The 17,889-nt window shown below is 34.1% G+C and overlaps 1 protein-coding gene across 1 annotated transcript in view; it reads right to left on the reverse strand.

Annotated features, from left to right (window-relative positions):
- LOC106106885 (lethal(2) giant larvae protein) overlaps nt 1-17,889 on the reverse strand; it is a gene marked incomplete at its 3' end in the record, with an annotated part of 31,652 nt that extends 13,763 nt beyond the window's left edge. Inside the window, exons 1-3 of the mRNA XM_013287545.1 lie at nt 17,805-17,889; nt 17,638-17,730; nt 152-329 (exon numbers count right to left, since the gene is read on the reverse strand). Coding sequence (XP_013142999.1) covers nt 152-329; nt 17,638-17,730; nt 17,805-17,807 — 274 coding nt within the window. The remainder of the gene's footprint in view (nt 1-151; nt 330-17,637; nt 17,731-17,804) is intronic.

The following is a 17,889-nucleotide window of genomic DNA, read 5'->3' on the forward strand; positions in this document are numbered from 1 at the left end:
CACAAGCCTAGAGCTTAGTTAGATTGGTTGAAGGAAATATTAGGAGTATTAATTAACAAAAAAAAACAATCTTTTGTGCTACACTACACTTCGCTTCTTTGAAACGGGGCGCTTTTGCTTTGCGTTTGTAAAAATATTCCAAGGAACTTACCAGATATGAAGTGTATTTGGGTAACAGCGGAGTCAGGGTTCGTGTGTTGTCCGTACAACTCGACACCGGGGCGTCCGTAGACCTTGAGAGCTCCGGTAGCGGTGCCGAGAGCGGCGAGCCGGAGTAGCGGGTCCCATGCGAGGGCAGATGCTCTGTGCGGAAAGCCGTGTTGCACTGTCTGTGAACAAAACAACACATGTAACAAACATGTCCGTCATCAACAGATTTCCTTATAAACTAAAGGAGTCATAAAGTTTTTAATGGTATCAGTTAGAGCACAGGTGATAGTATGATTTCTCGTTTGTAAATTACTTAGTCATTTTGTTTGGTGAATAGATGTGTGTCTAAGAGTAACAGTTATATCAAATCGCCTTAATTTTCTTACTTGCTTAATTTTAACATAACAGTTGACATTGTTGCTTAGATTGTTTAGGTATAGTGTGATCTGTTATGCGTAATGTTTGATAACAATATTTTAAATTTATTATTTAGGCCGGTTACAGTTTGTTACAGCTTACACAGTGCTCGCATAGTTTATGTTAGAATATCTTCGTTTGCATAACATTTGTTGCGTTCTAAAAATGCATACCGGCAGAGGAAGTTAGGTTTATAAATATTTAGTCTGTAGCATTCTTTTTTAATCGTAAATTTTGCTAACGACATGCTTGTCTACAATAAATACTGTTCACTGGCAGTTATCATAGGGGTTAGGCTAAACAATTATGAAATATAATTTATAACATTCTGTATTAAGGTTGTGAACGATCAAGGTGTCTAGATTAATATACGAAACAATGTTGTCGATTGTCGTAGTTTAAAAGTACGGACAATCAGAGATATTCGTAGACGGTTGGTGATTCAATCTGACATTATTAGATTTTTTTTTTGTGACTGAATGGCTACTGTTTGCTTTGCAGAGGCATTTACTTGAGGTGGCCGAGCGCAGATGGCGCTTAGCCCAAACCTCGTTTATGAGTAACTAGGCTCGAGGGCTTCCTTGGGAGCCTCGGCAGGAGCCGTTACTTCGTTATTATTACCGAATTGGGAGGCCACCGAGCTCTTAAATCGCTTCGGTGGAGTGACTAGGTACAAGGGCCTCTGAGAGGGGGCCTGGGCTTGGGATGTCACTCAAGCATTATCAGTGCTACACTTGAATAGAAGCAGGCGCAAATCTGAAACTAAACTATTGCATAACTGTTAAGCGATTTTCGATTGTTTCGCAGCCAATTCAATTTAGTTGCACAACTAAAAATCGAGTATGTGCACATCCATATACGCGCGAAAAGCGAGACTAAACAATTGTGCGATAGTATTTCAGGACTACGTACGCTCTAACAAATTATTTGTAAAATAGTTGCAATTACATCAGAGCGTTACATTATCAGACGTTAGTATTTAAACGTAAGTCATAAAAGCTAAATCAATTGTGCTATTACCCGCATTGGCTTCGCGCCAGTCGACAATGTACGATTAAAACGCATGTCTGTACGAAAACGCCAATAACTCAATAGTATTTAAGACTTCGAAAAATCGTGGATACGATTCCTTAAAGAAGAAATCAGACAACATTTTTCACGAGAAAATACTTTTTAATTTATTCACTTCGAGACTTTATTAAACAGTGTGACGAAGAAATAATTTAATAAAATCTACTGAACCAATTTTGAGAAAAATACCTGAGATTTTGATTTTAGTGTGTTGGTAACATATGTTTTTTTTTTTCGACAAAACACTCCGTCGAATTAAGGGTTGAGTTACAATGATTTCGGAATGTAAAAAATGATGTAAAGTACAAGGTAATTGTCAAGGACGTAATAACAAAGTAGTGCAGGGTCAATAGGAAATGTGTTATAAAAATTATGACGGCCACACACGTTGGAATTATGATGTCAGTTTACAATTACAGGCGCGGTTGCTTTCGTTGCCAAATGACATCATTCTACGAGGACAATCCGTCGCAAGACACTTTAACGCAGACTGCTCGAATACTTTTCGCAGACGCATTTCCTCATTAAATTTTATTTACCTAATACTGTTATTTTTACCTTATTTCTCATATTAAAATGCCATTTTGAATATTTTACATTTAATACCAACACAATAAAACTGAATTACCTTTTTAAAAATCAAGAAAAGTCGAAGCATATTTTTCCATTATTATAGTTTTTGTATCTTTTTATACCAACCTTTTTTCTAACTTAACTATAATTAAATAATGGATGTCAATATTGTAATTAGTCATCCAGTGGCTACGTAACACACTAATTGCCCAACGCTGGCTATGATTAAATTCCACGCGCATAATCAATATGAATGAACCGCATTGTGAGCTTAATTACCACCCGCTTGTATCGTGCAGATAGACACTAGCTATTTAATTAGACTACTATTGACATAACAAGTAAATTATATTGCATGAATCATCATCCCGTTCTTATCATCCTCCAGGTTAATCTATCATCACCCCTTCACGCATTCCATCCATCTCTTTCAAGCTCTACCTCTATCTACACTTATAACTATTGCGTGAATACGGTTCTGATATATATGTACATATTGAACTTTTTAAAACGCCATAACATCGTTATCGTCTTACTAATCTGACAAATTACAATGAAATATCAATCCTTTGCAATAGAATAGCAGACCCTCAAGTTAAGTTTCACTTGAAAGCGCTCGGTTACCACGCAATCAGGTGTATCTTTCTTCAAGTCGTAAGCCCTTTTAAACAATTGATGCATCAAAAGTGAAGTTTATGGGACTTTGTGAATTCATACAAGTTTTATCGTTTAACACGTACTTTATCGTTTAACACATTTCAGAGTCTTCACACGTTTAACTAATGTTTCTTCACGGTATAAACCAGGCAAATTTATAAATGTTATCTCTAGGCCATTGCACTTGTGGTACAAAACAATTTAATAATACATAATCCAACGTTCAATCAAACGTCATTCACAAGCCATATTCATTCTTGAACCTTGACAATAGCAGTCAAAATGGTAAAGACAAATTGCGAGGCAAAGAAGAGACTAGTTGGTCATAACGGTGCAGAGGAACCGGTCCAATAGACCAGTCTGGTCTAGTCTCGGTGCACGCGCACTCACATTAGTCAAATAAATCCGTACAGAAAACGCAAACTTGTTATGCTGATATTCGAAATCGATAAGTTTCCTTCCTCCTTTATTGCATTATGAGGGGTAAATGTAACTAAATACGAACATTGAAATCGATCATAATTAAGCAGAAAGCTCAACAGAAAGTTTTTAAAGTGACATTTTCGCGTATCAGGAATCTTAACTGATTAAAAAATGTAGGATAGAATGAGCGTAGGATTTTACGTATCTCGCACGTAAGCAGATTGGCGAGACCGATCTATTAATATTGTAAAACATCATTTACTGAGTCATCAACGAATTGGTTGTTCGTGTTTTGATTTGACTCGAGGAACGTTTCTTAAAATCACAAGACGGGGTTACAAATAATTTGACGTATATAGGGGTGTCTTTCCCTTTGTGTGATATGCCTCGTACCCATAATTCCCCTTGGAGATTTTCTTATGAATTAACGAAGCACATTTCAAAGAATACTAAGCCAGTTATAAATTACAGCGTACGTAATAATGTCGTAACAATGCGGCGTTTTTACCCTAACACCATTCCCGCGTTCGTATTGTCACCGCTGACAAAAAAATATAGCTTTATGCTTCAGTACCAGAAGTTTGTATACTTTTGTGACATTGAATCGTAATGTTATTTTAATATTCGGTGGTACACAAACTTTAAAGGAAATTTGGTTAAGCCAATAATGTAAGAAATTTACTAGTTACTTAAATTTACATAACACGTAAGTTTTATAATACCATGGTTAACCATTTAGTTCATTTTTTTCACCCAGTGGCCTACTTACCAGGCTATTCAGTTTACGGTTGGTTGGCGTAGCGTAGTTGAATAATATATGCTAAAGGACATGCACATTCATCGATCTAGGAAATTACTGCATTTATAAGCAACAACTACCGAAAATATCTTCACAAAATTATATCTCAGATTTCGTAGTGGGAAAGTATCATAGCTTCAATTTAAATAAAAAAAAATCGCTACTGGAAGCGGTAGGCATTTATTTTCTGAAGCTGGCCACCGATTACGGCTTCATTGTCGCCCTACTTTACGTAAATCGATTTTTATACTAAACTGTGAATCATCGAGTGTGGCACCATGAAAGGGACATCCCTTTATTAAAAACATTATTTAGTTAATTAGATTGGAAAATATTTTGAGTGTTGATTTATACGGATTTCGATACCGGTATAGAACTTTATCTCATCTTACCAGGATACACTTTTAACTTTGATGTGAAGCTAAAATTATATGTAGGTCTAAGAGGTCAGTCAACTTTAATAATAGTTTTTATTTATATTTTATATTTTTCAAGTCTAAAGGGAGTGAAGGTGCTGCCCTCTTTCCCCTATAGCGATGCCTATGGTATACTAGTCAGTATAGTAGTGACTATGTCAGTGGCGTTTCCGGCGTGCCATCCGGTCGCACAAACACACAATAGACTACTACAGACTATTGTCAAGCGCGTTCACTTCGCTGATAACGAATTGTATAATTTTAATTGTGCAGAACCGCATCTATTTACAATACGATTTCGCAGATAGATTAACATATTAACACGCGAGTTTCTACTGGTGAAATATTCGTACAAAAATATATCCCAATCGTATTATTTAACGACAGTGGAAATTCACTGTAATAGCATTGGAGTATATTTACTTTTTTATTTAATTACACTTATCTGTTTGTTCAACTTGTAGTTTTCAAAGTGGTGAATCATTTACTACGTAATGTTAAGACGATGCATTTTGAAGGTCAATTTTAAACCGCATTTCCACTACTGAAACATTTCACAAAAGTACATTATTTTTGTCTTCCGTAGGTCCGGAAGGAAGCTCACTATTTTTGCGATACTACATAAAAACTTAATTAAAGTGAAATTCATATGTAAATCTGAAAACATTACTTTGAGAAGACTCAAATTAAACCGCAAGCAGATTGTCGTTAGGTTAAATATAATCTAAAAGAATGTATTACATCTGCCTTTATCTAGTAAAAGCTTTATATATGTATTTATTATTAATCATAGGGGTTATTGTACGGCAATACGACATCGTCATGAATGAAAAGCAGCCGCAAAAGGACGTTAATGGACACAGGAAATCTATACCTCCTGTATATGGTACGCCGGATTATAGAATCGATTTATTAATCGATTGAAGTGTAAAATGTGATTGTAATGACACTATAATTTCAATAAAAAAAGCGCATTTTAAGTATTTTGTTCTTTACCGGAGTTTCTAAAATTTTATAGGTATATTTTACTTTTTATAGAAATTTACCAAGTTATTTAAAAAAGCATGAAATGTATATCAAATTCGATGATTTCTTGATAACTTTTATCGAGCAATCGGTCAGCATTCTATTTGGAAAACATTATTTATGGATATTCCGTCATATAACACAAACATTGATTTTTCTACGAAATGTTCGATGTAGTGATAAGTTTAATCTATGTTGAATTGTGACTAGATTAAGGAGAATTGGAAAGTGAAGTCATAGTACTGTAATCTGCACTTTAATGGGTATACAACCAAAGTACAGTCAGCTGCATAAATGTGTATCATCATCATCATCAGCCTTTGTTTGCCCACTGCTGGGCATAGGCCTTCCCCAATGCCTTCCACAGAATGCGGTCCTCCGCCTTCCGCATCCAATGACTAAAAAATGTGTATACTACAAAAAAATTAGTATCTTGTATACGCCTTCAGTTTCAAACATATGTATAGAATAGACTTATCCGTCCTATTAAAGAGAGAACTACAAAATTTCTTAAAAGCGCGCACACATCTTTGACTTAACTCGCACAATTCTTTAGTTGCACTTTGATTCTTATGAGCATAAGTTCATATAAATGGAGGTGCACACGCTACACTATTTTTAGTTAGGCAACTAAACAGTTGAAATGGCTGCGAAACAATCGACAATCGCACAACAGTGCGATAGTTTAGTCAAAGATGTGCGCACGCTCTTAAACTATAATTGTAGACACATTTATACATCTGACTGTACATAACGAAACACCTTCACATGTGACGAATAAACCAAGTGAACGTGTCCGTTTTATATTCAACAAAACATCGCGTATGAGTCAACACGTTTATACCAACAAACAAGTACATGTCAATTTTAGTATGGGCAGTTTGTTCATTGCTAGTGCAAAGCCTTCAATGTATGGAGGCAGTGATTTAATCACAGATAAGTGCGATAGTAGAGGCGCTTGCGGCGGCATGTATGACTCAGATGGGTATTTAAGTTGCACTGTTCAATTCTGAGATTCGACAGAACAATAGCTGGTAATATTTCCGCTAACGGTTTCCTTTATTGTGATGATCTTTCGACGTTATTGCTAATTCGATATCAACGTTTATCTTTAAAATAAAATACTGAACATAAATTACTTCCTTCGATGTGCAAACATCAAGACTATACTCAAAGTTTGCATACTTTTCGAAAGCCTTTTTTGCATCTAGCAATCAAAGTAATTTTATCGTCTTTACTAATTTAAAAAGTAAAATAAACAATTGAATCAGTGCTATTTAAACAAAATAGTAAACTGTTCTAAAACACTATCTGATAGCAAAATCTTAAGAAAAAGTAAATCACGAAGAACTTTTCTTTAATTTGAGGAAGGTCATAAAATAGTGGGTGCAGACATGCCCGCCATTATCTAAATATATTTTCTTTTGGCTCACTAAAAAACTTTGATAATGGATTTACTGATGTTCACGTATCAAAAATAAGTGTTGCTACACGTTTGCATTTTGCAAATTAAATCGGTACTGAATGTTTATATTTTAATTGCTATTGGCGGTAATCTCGTTAGTATTGATTACACGATTGCCACATACGCTCCCAAGAAACTCTACTTAAATCAAGCCTATATTTGGTAAAAAAATCTTTACAATTCTTAATCTTACTAATATTATAAATACGAAAGTTTGGATGGATGGATGTTTGTTAGAGTTTATATTTGACAGTGGTAGTGCCCGCTTTAACATCTTAGCACGAATGGGCCGGCACGCCCGGTGTAATACCACGACCACACAGAAGACAGGCGTGAAATGGAACCAATGCCGTGTTTCGTCTGATGAGTGTGGTGCCGGAGGCCTAATTTAATTCCCTTTCTCTTTACCACCCTTTTCTTATGAGAGGATGGGAAGGGGAAGTGGATTTGACGATGGAGGAGATGCATAGGAAGAGGAAATATCCTCTTTATGTGCGTCTCCTCCTCCATCGGATAAGAGTAGGCGACGCATCTGCAATTGCAGATGTCTATGGGCAGCGGTCGCTTCGCCATTTTGGCGGATTCAGGTGGCCGCTTGCTCGTTTGCCATCTTATGTTATAAAAAAAAATGGCTACTCACTTTTGTTTTTGTTAATTCTACGCAGACGGAGTCGTTGGCGAAAGCTAGTTAAAATATAATTACAAAAAGCACGGATATTAACATGCAAAAGTTGTCTGAAGGAGCTCTTAAAAGTACCTTAGTCACACTTCCTATATGTCTGAGAGGGTCTCTTTCTTTAAAAGCGTAATGCGTTTGCTTTGCACAAAGATGCACTTATTGCACATTCGGTTTACTTTTATTTAAAGAAAAAAGCATAGAGTTTAAAAATATTGCCATTCAAAGTACACATCATAAGCTACCAGCTACTAAAGCTCGTGGTCATAAAACAGATTCTCAATATTATGCAGAAATAAACAAGAGCAATAATACGCAAAATAACCTCGTTTATTTTAACTTTGTAAAATAACTGTAAACAAGTATATTCAAACCATATAAGGGGAAATACAAGAGACTTTACTGTTTCAATACGAGGACGTGCATATCTGAGAGAGTACCGTTGCTTGTATCCGAACTGAATGAATATTTCGAATGCTCTATTTTGTGATTGCGAAAAAACATATCATTTTTTATTGTATTTGGTGACGTAACATCCACTGACCATAGACTCCAACTATTTAAAATAATGCAGATTTGTCGATGGTTGTCGAGATATGTCACATTCTAACTCAGTTAAAATTGTAAATTTATGTAAATCGATTCGATTATCGATTAATAACCAATCGTCTCATGCTATCCGTGTGAAAGTGAAATCCGATTGTTCTCGATATGCAACTGATGTTATGCAATCGTTCGCGAGCGTCGCTCCGACGTCGAGTTGATATCGAGGCGGAACAACTGTGCGGTCGGGAATCCGAGCTGTGCGGTCACCTTGCTAAATGAATATCTTTATAATAATATCTGTATTAATATACCTTATTCATATAAACTAGTAATAAGCAAGTTTATAAGGTAGTTGATTCCAAAGAGTATTAAGTAGCAAAGATTTAAACATGCACAGAAAGAATACGAATGGAATAATACATAACTCCTCAAAATTGATTTAGCCCATTAGATTAAAGAGGTTACAATGATAACCGACCACGAAAAATACTCTAAGTTAATAGGGAAATACAAGGAAAATAGTATGCCCTAGTAACTGACATGTTGAAAATATCTTTGTCCATCTAAACTTATCTTTATAACTAGAGAATCGTATTCAACAGGTTTGGTGTCCAACGACTAAAAAAAAAATATGAAAACCTTTAAATGTTAATTGTCTACATACCAACGATTTTATCTTAAGTGGGCTGTTTTATTTTCGTTAAACATTTGGGGTCCTCAAGGTGTCGTTAATGACCCTAGAATGCTGTAGTTACCCGAAGGATGATTAACTAATTACCCATCGTATTTTAAACAATCCGTGAGACTTGATAAAATTCCTGAAAATTACTACACTTCTACATATACTACACAACAATAAAAACATGTAAATCTTCTTAGTAATATTATATCGAAAGTTGTACGGCTGAAGGTATTTCGATGAAATTTGGCACAGATGTAGAGGATAGTTTGGAAGAACATATAGGCTACTTACGTTTTTTTACTCAAGCTAATTATGAAAAAATTGCAAATATCCTACGTTTTATAAATCACGAGTTAATTAATTTACCCTACGGACTGTTTATTAATAAACCTTAGGATCGATCGATAGCAGAGTCAACAGTTGTGAAGGGCATGCACCGAGTCCGTACTCTAATAACACTGATAACAGTCTCAAAGATATCAACACTGATAAGAAAACGATACAGTTTATTACTTAAATTGTTTAATGTTAACAAACAAAATGATATCTGAAAAACAAAGTTGTCTTTGCTTTTAAAAAACGTTCGATCGTCGAACGTGACTGGCAAGAATGAATTATAACAATGAAATTACAGCAGCAACGAGATGAACACTTCGATGAACGGAACGTGCTTTATAAAAGCCGGAGCATACCCTGGGAATTATAAACATGCATTGGAATAATCTCTCAAAGCGGCATTTCTATCGCTACACGTTCAATAAAAGTACTGGCAACATTTAAAATTAAATTGTCACCTGTTTATAATTTCCCGCCAAAATAGACTTTTTCGCGCCCTTTTCCGCTAATAATTTAATTTACGGCTTGTTGAGCACTGCTTTTAAATATGCTAATGATTGTTAAAGATTACTGTTAATTGTATCGTTTAAAAATGCGTCTTAATATTATTTATCTGCCTTAGTAATATGTAATTCGTGATTAATCACTAAAGACTTTTTCTCTGATTTCATTATGCGACTGTACAATAATCAAAACGCAACAAAGATTTCAATAAGAGCACCTAATTGAAATTGTAGAGCAAAAATGTTAAGCTTTTTAAGCGGGTTATGGTATACTTTTCTTTCCGTCTCGCGTACAAATAGGGCTTCAAAGCCGAGTCGCCGGGGAGGCACTCGACGTAGAGTACAATAGAATATTTTGTATGGATTCCTGTAGAAAAGAAGGATTGTACGCATTCATTATATCTAGAGTAATTGACCGTATAATAAGTGGAACTATTGACACTTTGACTTACTAAGTTGTTCCCTTTAAATCTAAACCTTTTTATTTTTTTAATATTTATTAGTAATTGAAATTAAGAAATAATTTGATTTTCATTAGACGCGGACTTAGTTTTTAATATATAAAAACCGATTGATGGTCGGATGTAAAATACATTCCGACACTAACGTCGACCTTCGGGCAGGTGAGTGCCCGATCACAAAGACAGTCTGCTGGACGGGGAACTTGTTACACGTTAATAGTGATATCGATTATTGTGTATAAAAAGTTGTACATAAAAAAATCGATAGATGAAACTGTTGATCTGAAATAATGGGGTTTTTGCAAAACGATATCAAAGTTTTGTCTAGAATCATCGCAGCGATTAATTCACTACCATTTTTTTTAAACAAATGAATGGTGCATTTATTGTACGCGTTGTAAACTGTACCTATCAGAACAATCCAATTGCGCAAACAAATGGATCGCTCAGATTAATGGGTAGGGCAACAGAGAGGAGCGGATAATGCCCCGTTGCGTGGCGACCCATCCATCGACGGCATTAACAGAACGAACCATAGTTCAAACATTGCCGCTACCAATTATATTTCATTTGAAAGAAATTGGAATCGTCGGATTATGTATTTTTACTCCCAATACTTGAAGCGTACAAAATAGATTTGTTATGATTCATTGTTAAACCGATTTACAAATAGCATTATGGAAGCGGTTTTTACTGCTCAATGTTTGTTGAGGAAATCTAAAAGACAATATCACAAATTTCATTCGCGAAATATTAGTACAAAAGCATGTCCTTAATTTTCTTATAGAAAAAATACATAGATAATAATATGTACATGTTTGTAATTTTGTTTTGAGTAAAAAACAGGATTTTTTACTTTATGATTTCGAAGTACCTTCGATACAAGTGATGGCTGATTTCGCATAACGAAAGTCGTTGGACGATAAGTTGCAGTCCATTCACCTTGCTAACGCTTTACCCGTTTTGCACACGCTTATCATGTCGACATCAAATATTTAAATATTTCCTTATTTGTCAATTACATACATAATCTCCCGCGTTGTTTGTTGTATTTTATCAATATTGGTATCATATTAACAGAATAAAATGTACTTTTCAAATAAACCGAATCACAACGCTTCTACAGACGTAACTCGATTATGTACGACTTTTGTATTGTGGTCTCACACTAACGTAACAAATGTATCTATCATATGCAATTTAGAGATAGGCTACGATTCAGAGAACATTGCTAACGTCTACTTGGTGTATGCATAGCTTAGAGATAAATGATTCAACAGACAATTGTCCACCTACTTAGAGTACAGAAATAGGAAACGCCTCGGGAATTGAACGAAACGGTCCGAATATTCAAACATTTGCCGTAGTTGGACTAAATTGGCCAAAGAGTGCGTGCAAGTAGGAAGCCGTGGGAGATGGTTCGTTGAGGCAATGACGCGACTAATGGAGGTTAAGATGTTGTGACCCTCTATAACAAGAATCGCGCCTCGTTTGACGCTACTGCGCCAGAATGAGTTGACGGAATACCACTCTACTTTGTGTAGATGGTACCCATGATACAAAAAATGGAGCATTTGATTGGTTTGTAAGTTATTAAATAGTAGGGCTGTCAAAAGCTATGGGAATTGAAAAAGTTTTCGATGGCTGAATATAATGGGTAAATATTTAAAAACAAATTTATTAATAAAAACCTCTTTTTTGCCTTCATATTATACATTTACAGATATACAGCGTGTCACAGTACTTATGTCAAAAAAGAAATATGGGCCTCGGGTTCAGCGTGTACCACATGGCCAAAGTCACGCGGAGCTGATTTTCAGCCTGCCCCTGTAGGCCGCAGGCGCTTGTTCAGAGATGACCATGAGTTGGTATGCAACCATACTGGTATAAAGAGAAAAAACAAACATATAAACAAAAATGCGACAACAAACAATTTACTGCTTGATCATTTACGTATATACTATTTTTTTTGTTCTCTACGTATAATTTTAGGTTAAATACATTTTTACACAACACATGTAATGTCATTAGTGTGGCCACAAAATAAAAGGAAGCAAACAACGCCTCTACATTCGGAATGCGGTTCGTCACTGCCACATAATGTATGGGCTAACTGGAGCGCTCGCCACAACTATGCAACGGTATTCATTACTTTGATTTATCCAGCAATATTTATAACTAATCAGTATTGCCTGTACACAGATAAGGAACATCCTCCATTTTCAGTCTTATAACTGTTTTCTTAAATAAATGTCATGATTTAAAGATAGTAAGGAAGGAGGAGATGTGAAAGTAGCGTCCAGAGGTCTAGAAATTGAAATTTAAAAAGTTAGTGTGGTATGGGCATGTTATGCGACGAGAGGATGGGGACATAAACCAGAAAGTGTCATTAGAGGTGGTGGTTAAAGTGGTAATTTTTATTAACATTTTAAACCAATATAAAAAGGTTAATTTTGCCTTATCTGGACATATAAAACTTTAAGATTTATATATGCGTTGATAAAATCAATCAAAACAGGGCGATCATTAGTGTCGGCGAACTCTGAATAAAAACTTCGTTCGCAAGATACCATAATGCATATTAAAATTAGCAAAGGGTAACGTTCCTGGAATAGCCTTTGGTTAAATTGTAGACTGTGTTTTGACTCAGTGGAAAAAAATAACTATCCCAACAAAATTCAGACTGGCATAAAATAACTGGAGTATCGAAATGTCGCGACGCGACATTACTTTATTTTTATATTTACGTAATTAACTTTTGCATATTTTAAATATTACTCTGTGAAGTCTATCTATACTTCTATACTAATATAATAAAGCGTAAACACACACTACTTCGTGGCGTGGGATGTTAGCAATCACAGCTTGTTTTTGAATAATTCTTTCTTAAATAAAAAATTTACGACACGCTTTAGGCTATATATTTTCACGTTATTGTTCATGTGGGAAAAGGACCATAAACTATAAACTGCCAACATTAAGGAACCAATTTTATCATGGCAACGGTAATTGTTATTAAATGTCAAAGGCTTTCGTAGTTCTTTGTGCATATGAATTTTGAAATTTGCAATTGAGATTTTGACAGATGTAAACAATAAAATAAAGCTTTCATAATTTAAATAGGTGAAGCCGCTTTGCAACAGCTAGTCTAATTAATCGTGAACTTGAGTTTACCCATCAATCATAAAATAGCGGTTAATAATTGATAAATGTTGAATGCAACGAAACGGACAACGTATAACATTATTAGTAGTAAAGATAACATGCAATAATGTCATTAGGAACAAGTGGGTGCGTTCATTGGTATAGCATCAACATCACAGACACAATTTATGCAATATAAAAGTAATTAAGGCAATATTATATTAGGTTCGGTATATGTTAACATATTTATTAAAGCAAAAACACTTTTACGTTAAATAGTTGTCTATTTTTAAAGTGATTAGTTTAAAGTTACTTTTTTAAATTCTCAAGAATTTAAACATTTACAGTGCAACTAAACAATTAAATACATTAACATGTGCAACTAAGTATTTATAATTGAGTTATGACAGGTTCCAGTAAGCTGTGTATAAGAAGGTGATAAAAATACTACACTTTATAAAGAAGTACAGACATGTCCACATTATTCTTTAGTTGAAAACTAGTAAAATATTAGGACTGGTACTAGCTGCAACAGGAACCGATAACAAAGCTGGGACAGTTTCTAACAGAAAGTTCGTTATGGCGTAGATAACTTATCCAGTTCGTTTTGCGGTATGCGTCGATAATATGTTTGTTAATATAGGTGACAGCACATCCTACAAAAACATGAGTTACTAGCTTTTGCCTACGACTCCGTCAGCGTGGAATTAAAAAAAACATAAGTGGTCTATGTGTACTTAAAGACTATACTTTACATATATGCCAAATTTTATCGGAATCAGTTCAGCTGGCAAACTTTAACAAAGATCGATCTATCTAAATTTCTAAATTATTTAACTAACCAGGTTATTATTAAAAACACAGGGGGTATATTGCGTGTTGTTAAATTTATTAAATCCGGCATTTGGGGTAGGCGTGTATTACGGGGTAAATTTATGAGACACATGTGTTATTCAACTACCATAACGCATAATGACGACTAATGACGTCATAAGTACAATCTGACTATATCGCAACTTGCATCAAAGATCTAAGTTCAGTGTGACATGAAGGTCACCGCAAGTTGATTATGATAATTTATAAAAGTGTCTCTTTGTACTCTAAATGTATGACCTGGTACCATATAAGTGCGCCATTCATAAACATGTGATCAACAAGGTTCAATCAATTCGCTATTGAATTCAATCGATTCATATGAATGTGTGTGTGACCAATCAACACGAATCATCTCAAACATCAACTTTTTTGCTGAATGAAATTCTTAACAAAGTAGAGTTCAAACAGATTACATAGTACATAAGTACACGTAAGAATCCGTCCATCTATAATAATTATAAAGAGGAAAGATTTGTATTTTCGATTCGATTATAAAAATTCTTTCACCAATTAAAAAACTACATCAGTGAGTGACATAGGGTGTTTTTCACTGTTTTTATTACACGGGGACGAAGTCACGAGCAACAGCTATACTAAATAATGGCGTAATGTCCTGAGCGACTTTTGAATGTTGAACCATTTTATACAATTGATAAATTTGGTGTTACAATACGAACTTCCATGCATTGGTGAATACCTGGGTATTCCCGTTTCTAGTTTGTACAAACGTGAAGCGTAGATCTAACAAGAAAAATGGTAATTTCCACTGATTTAGTTTTAACTAATAGAGTGATTTTCATTCACATTTTACATTGTTTTTATACACATAAAACATTATTGCATTATTTCTTTAATAAACAACGTGTATTTGTAACTGGACTTGAAGATTTACTAACATTCCGTATAGTTACTGAGTTACGAGGGTTTGTTTTCATGTAATCAGTTGATATAGATAATTATTAAGGGCGCGGGCGAGGCCGGGTGCGTCACTTTATTGTATTGTTAAACTTATCTACGGCACAAACATCGACCACTCTAACCAGACCTTTCTTGCTGTTTTATCAATTGCTTAAACAATAATTAAAATGTTTTGATTAATAAAAATATATTAGCATATTTTTAATACCGAGTTACGTTTTCTTTCGTATCTTTTGTTTGAATAACGTCGATTTGGGACAAATTTAATAATGCTTGCATAACAAAACAGATTTCCACAATTTGGGACCTCTCTTCAAATGTCTTACTTTATAAACGGTCAGATAGGAAAATATAAAAAAAAATGTTTACCAATTCTATCGAATATTAAAAAGAAACAGCGAATATGGCTCATTGAACTGGCTAAGGCTACAAGAGGCAGATAGCGGTCTATCGATCCGGCTCACGTTATCTCTTATCGGTATAACGGACGATAACCGAAATGGTTCCCTACTTACTCCATACTCATATCTATAAATCGATACACATTTTTTTTAAAAAGCAAATAAACCTCCATGTCCGATCGCCCAAAGATAAACAGAAAAAAATATGTTTTCGCGCCAACTAAAATTTTACATTTTTTACATCTTCCGTTAATCATTAAACTGTAAATCGGATAACTCTGGTAACTTTACCATCGTGCGGAGATAAATTAAAAAAATAAACTATGAAAGAATCGCACACCCATACCATAACAATCATAAAGTTTTCAATTGACTAAACGAAACAGTTTCGTGGCCTTGAAATCCATTTATACAAGCTGTTTCATGATATAGGCGCGTGCTACAATTACTGGGCTCGGCTATGACTAAACTTATTATATTTAATCAGAACATTTATAATTAATAAATTACATTCATTAAAAAAAGTCACATGTGGCAACACGGTTTAATTTATGGACGCTGACACTTTCCCGCCAAAATAAGCGGGAAAGGATTTTTTTTTCTTTAATAACCTAAGTATGTTATCTGTAATGTAGTTGTAATAGTAACATTTTTGTATAGTCACTTAAAAAAAAACCACATGATTTCAAATTAAGACAAATGAGTAAAGAATCTTCTTTGTATCTAGAAAGGACCCATAAAAACAATATCAGACAGTACTAAATCGAACATTATTCTATGGCCATGGCCCAATTCTTCCCCGCAAATGAAATATTCACCATAAAAATAACCTGAGGCATCTAATCTAATAGCAAATACATTGCAGGGCTCAGCATGATAAGATTGTATAAAACAAACACTGTAATTCAGGTTAATGATTACTGGGACAGATTAGTAAGAATTTTGGAACTAAAATTAACACTTTTGAAGCCAGAATGTCTATCTAAGGGTCGGCAGAGCCTGTTTTGCCATACATTAACCAAACATAACACTTAATTTTAAATATCGCCATGCAACTGCCTAGGATAAATAAAATTGTCAGTCTTCATCAAACTTAGTCCTCTAATTTAGATGTTTGACTACCACAAGAACTTTTTTTTACTAACTTCTCTTTCGGAGTTAAAAAAACCCTAGTCTTATTACTCTCTAATTAAACTCATAATTGGTTTAGTAATTCTAACAACTGCTACATAACACTTAAATAATAGATTTTTATTAATATTGTCCATATTTCTTTTTGAAATAAAATAAAAATAAAACTTATGAAAAAGTTATTTACATTTGATCTGAAAATATATTATAGCAATAGTAAATACTTTTGTTTGATTATTTAATGTATTTTTTATGAATGTTATGTGTGTAAAGCCCTAACTTTTTCGAGATATAAATATTATAACAGCAAGATATTGTTATGAACACGCCTATATATTTGCAAAAACATTTTTCATTTGAAATAATGAAACTAAACAACACTTGAGAATGATGAATGTGGTATTTATGTAAGCATAAATCTCCGGCCAGTACTGGACTAGCAGCCAATGTGTATGCATTATGATTTATTTACAACTAACATTTATGAATATGATAACTTTACAAATTTTAGATTGTGTTAAACCAGTATTTTATTGTGGGAATAACAATTAGGTATAAACAAAATATCAACCATAGACAAAATTAATTTTATCACATCAGAAATTAAAAATCTATCTTTCTTATAGTAACCTATACTGTAAATATATGAAAATAAATATTCTGTTGAATAAAGAACTTTTAAAACAATTGAATGTTTGGATATAATTTTTAAGTTAAATTAAGTTAACTACCATTAGGAAATAATGTCATTAATTGTCATTACAAAAGTTGCAAAATATATTTACAATGCTGATGTAATTGTGGTGTTTTATATTTTAAACAAAATGAATCATTTGAAGAGGTAATATTATACCACTATGAGCCATGTCTTCAATATTATGTTTTGAGTCTGAGTTTTTATTTAAACAATAGAACAGATCTATAAAAACATGTCAATATACAAATAATTTAGTCATGAGGACTTACCTTGCGAAAGGCAAACAGTTCATTTTGAAGTTTCTGTCGTTCAGCAGAGGGCTGTTGACCCTTCCCTCTTATGAATTTTAGCATTCTGCCAGCCTGCAACAAAACAAGCACTTAGATCACTTCACAAACACCACGGCGACAAACAGATAGACAAAACACGAACATACCATTATGATTGCATACTACACTAAATATAAACACAACTATACCGACCGGCATCGAAAAGCCGACTGACTTTAAAGTGCTACTCTA

Source organism: Papilio polytes, unplaced genomic scaffold (assembly GCF_000836215.1).
Source record: "Papilio polytes unplaced genomic scaffold, Ppol_1.0 DF822067.1, whole genome shotgun sequence".
Lineage (NCBI taxonomy): Eukaryota > Metazoa > Arthropoda > Insecta > Lepidoptera > Papilionidae > Papilio > Papilio polytes.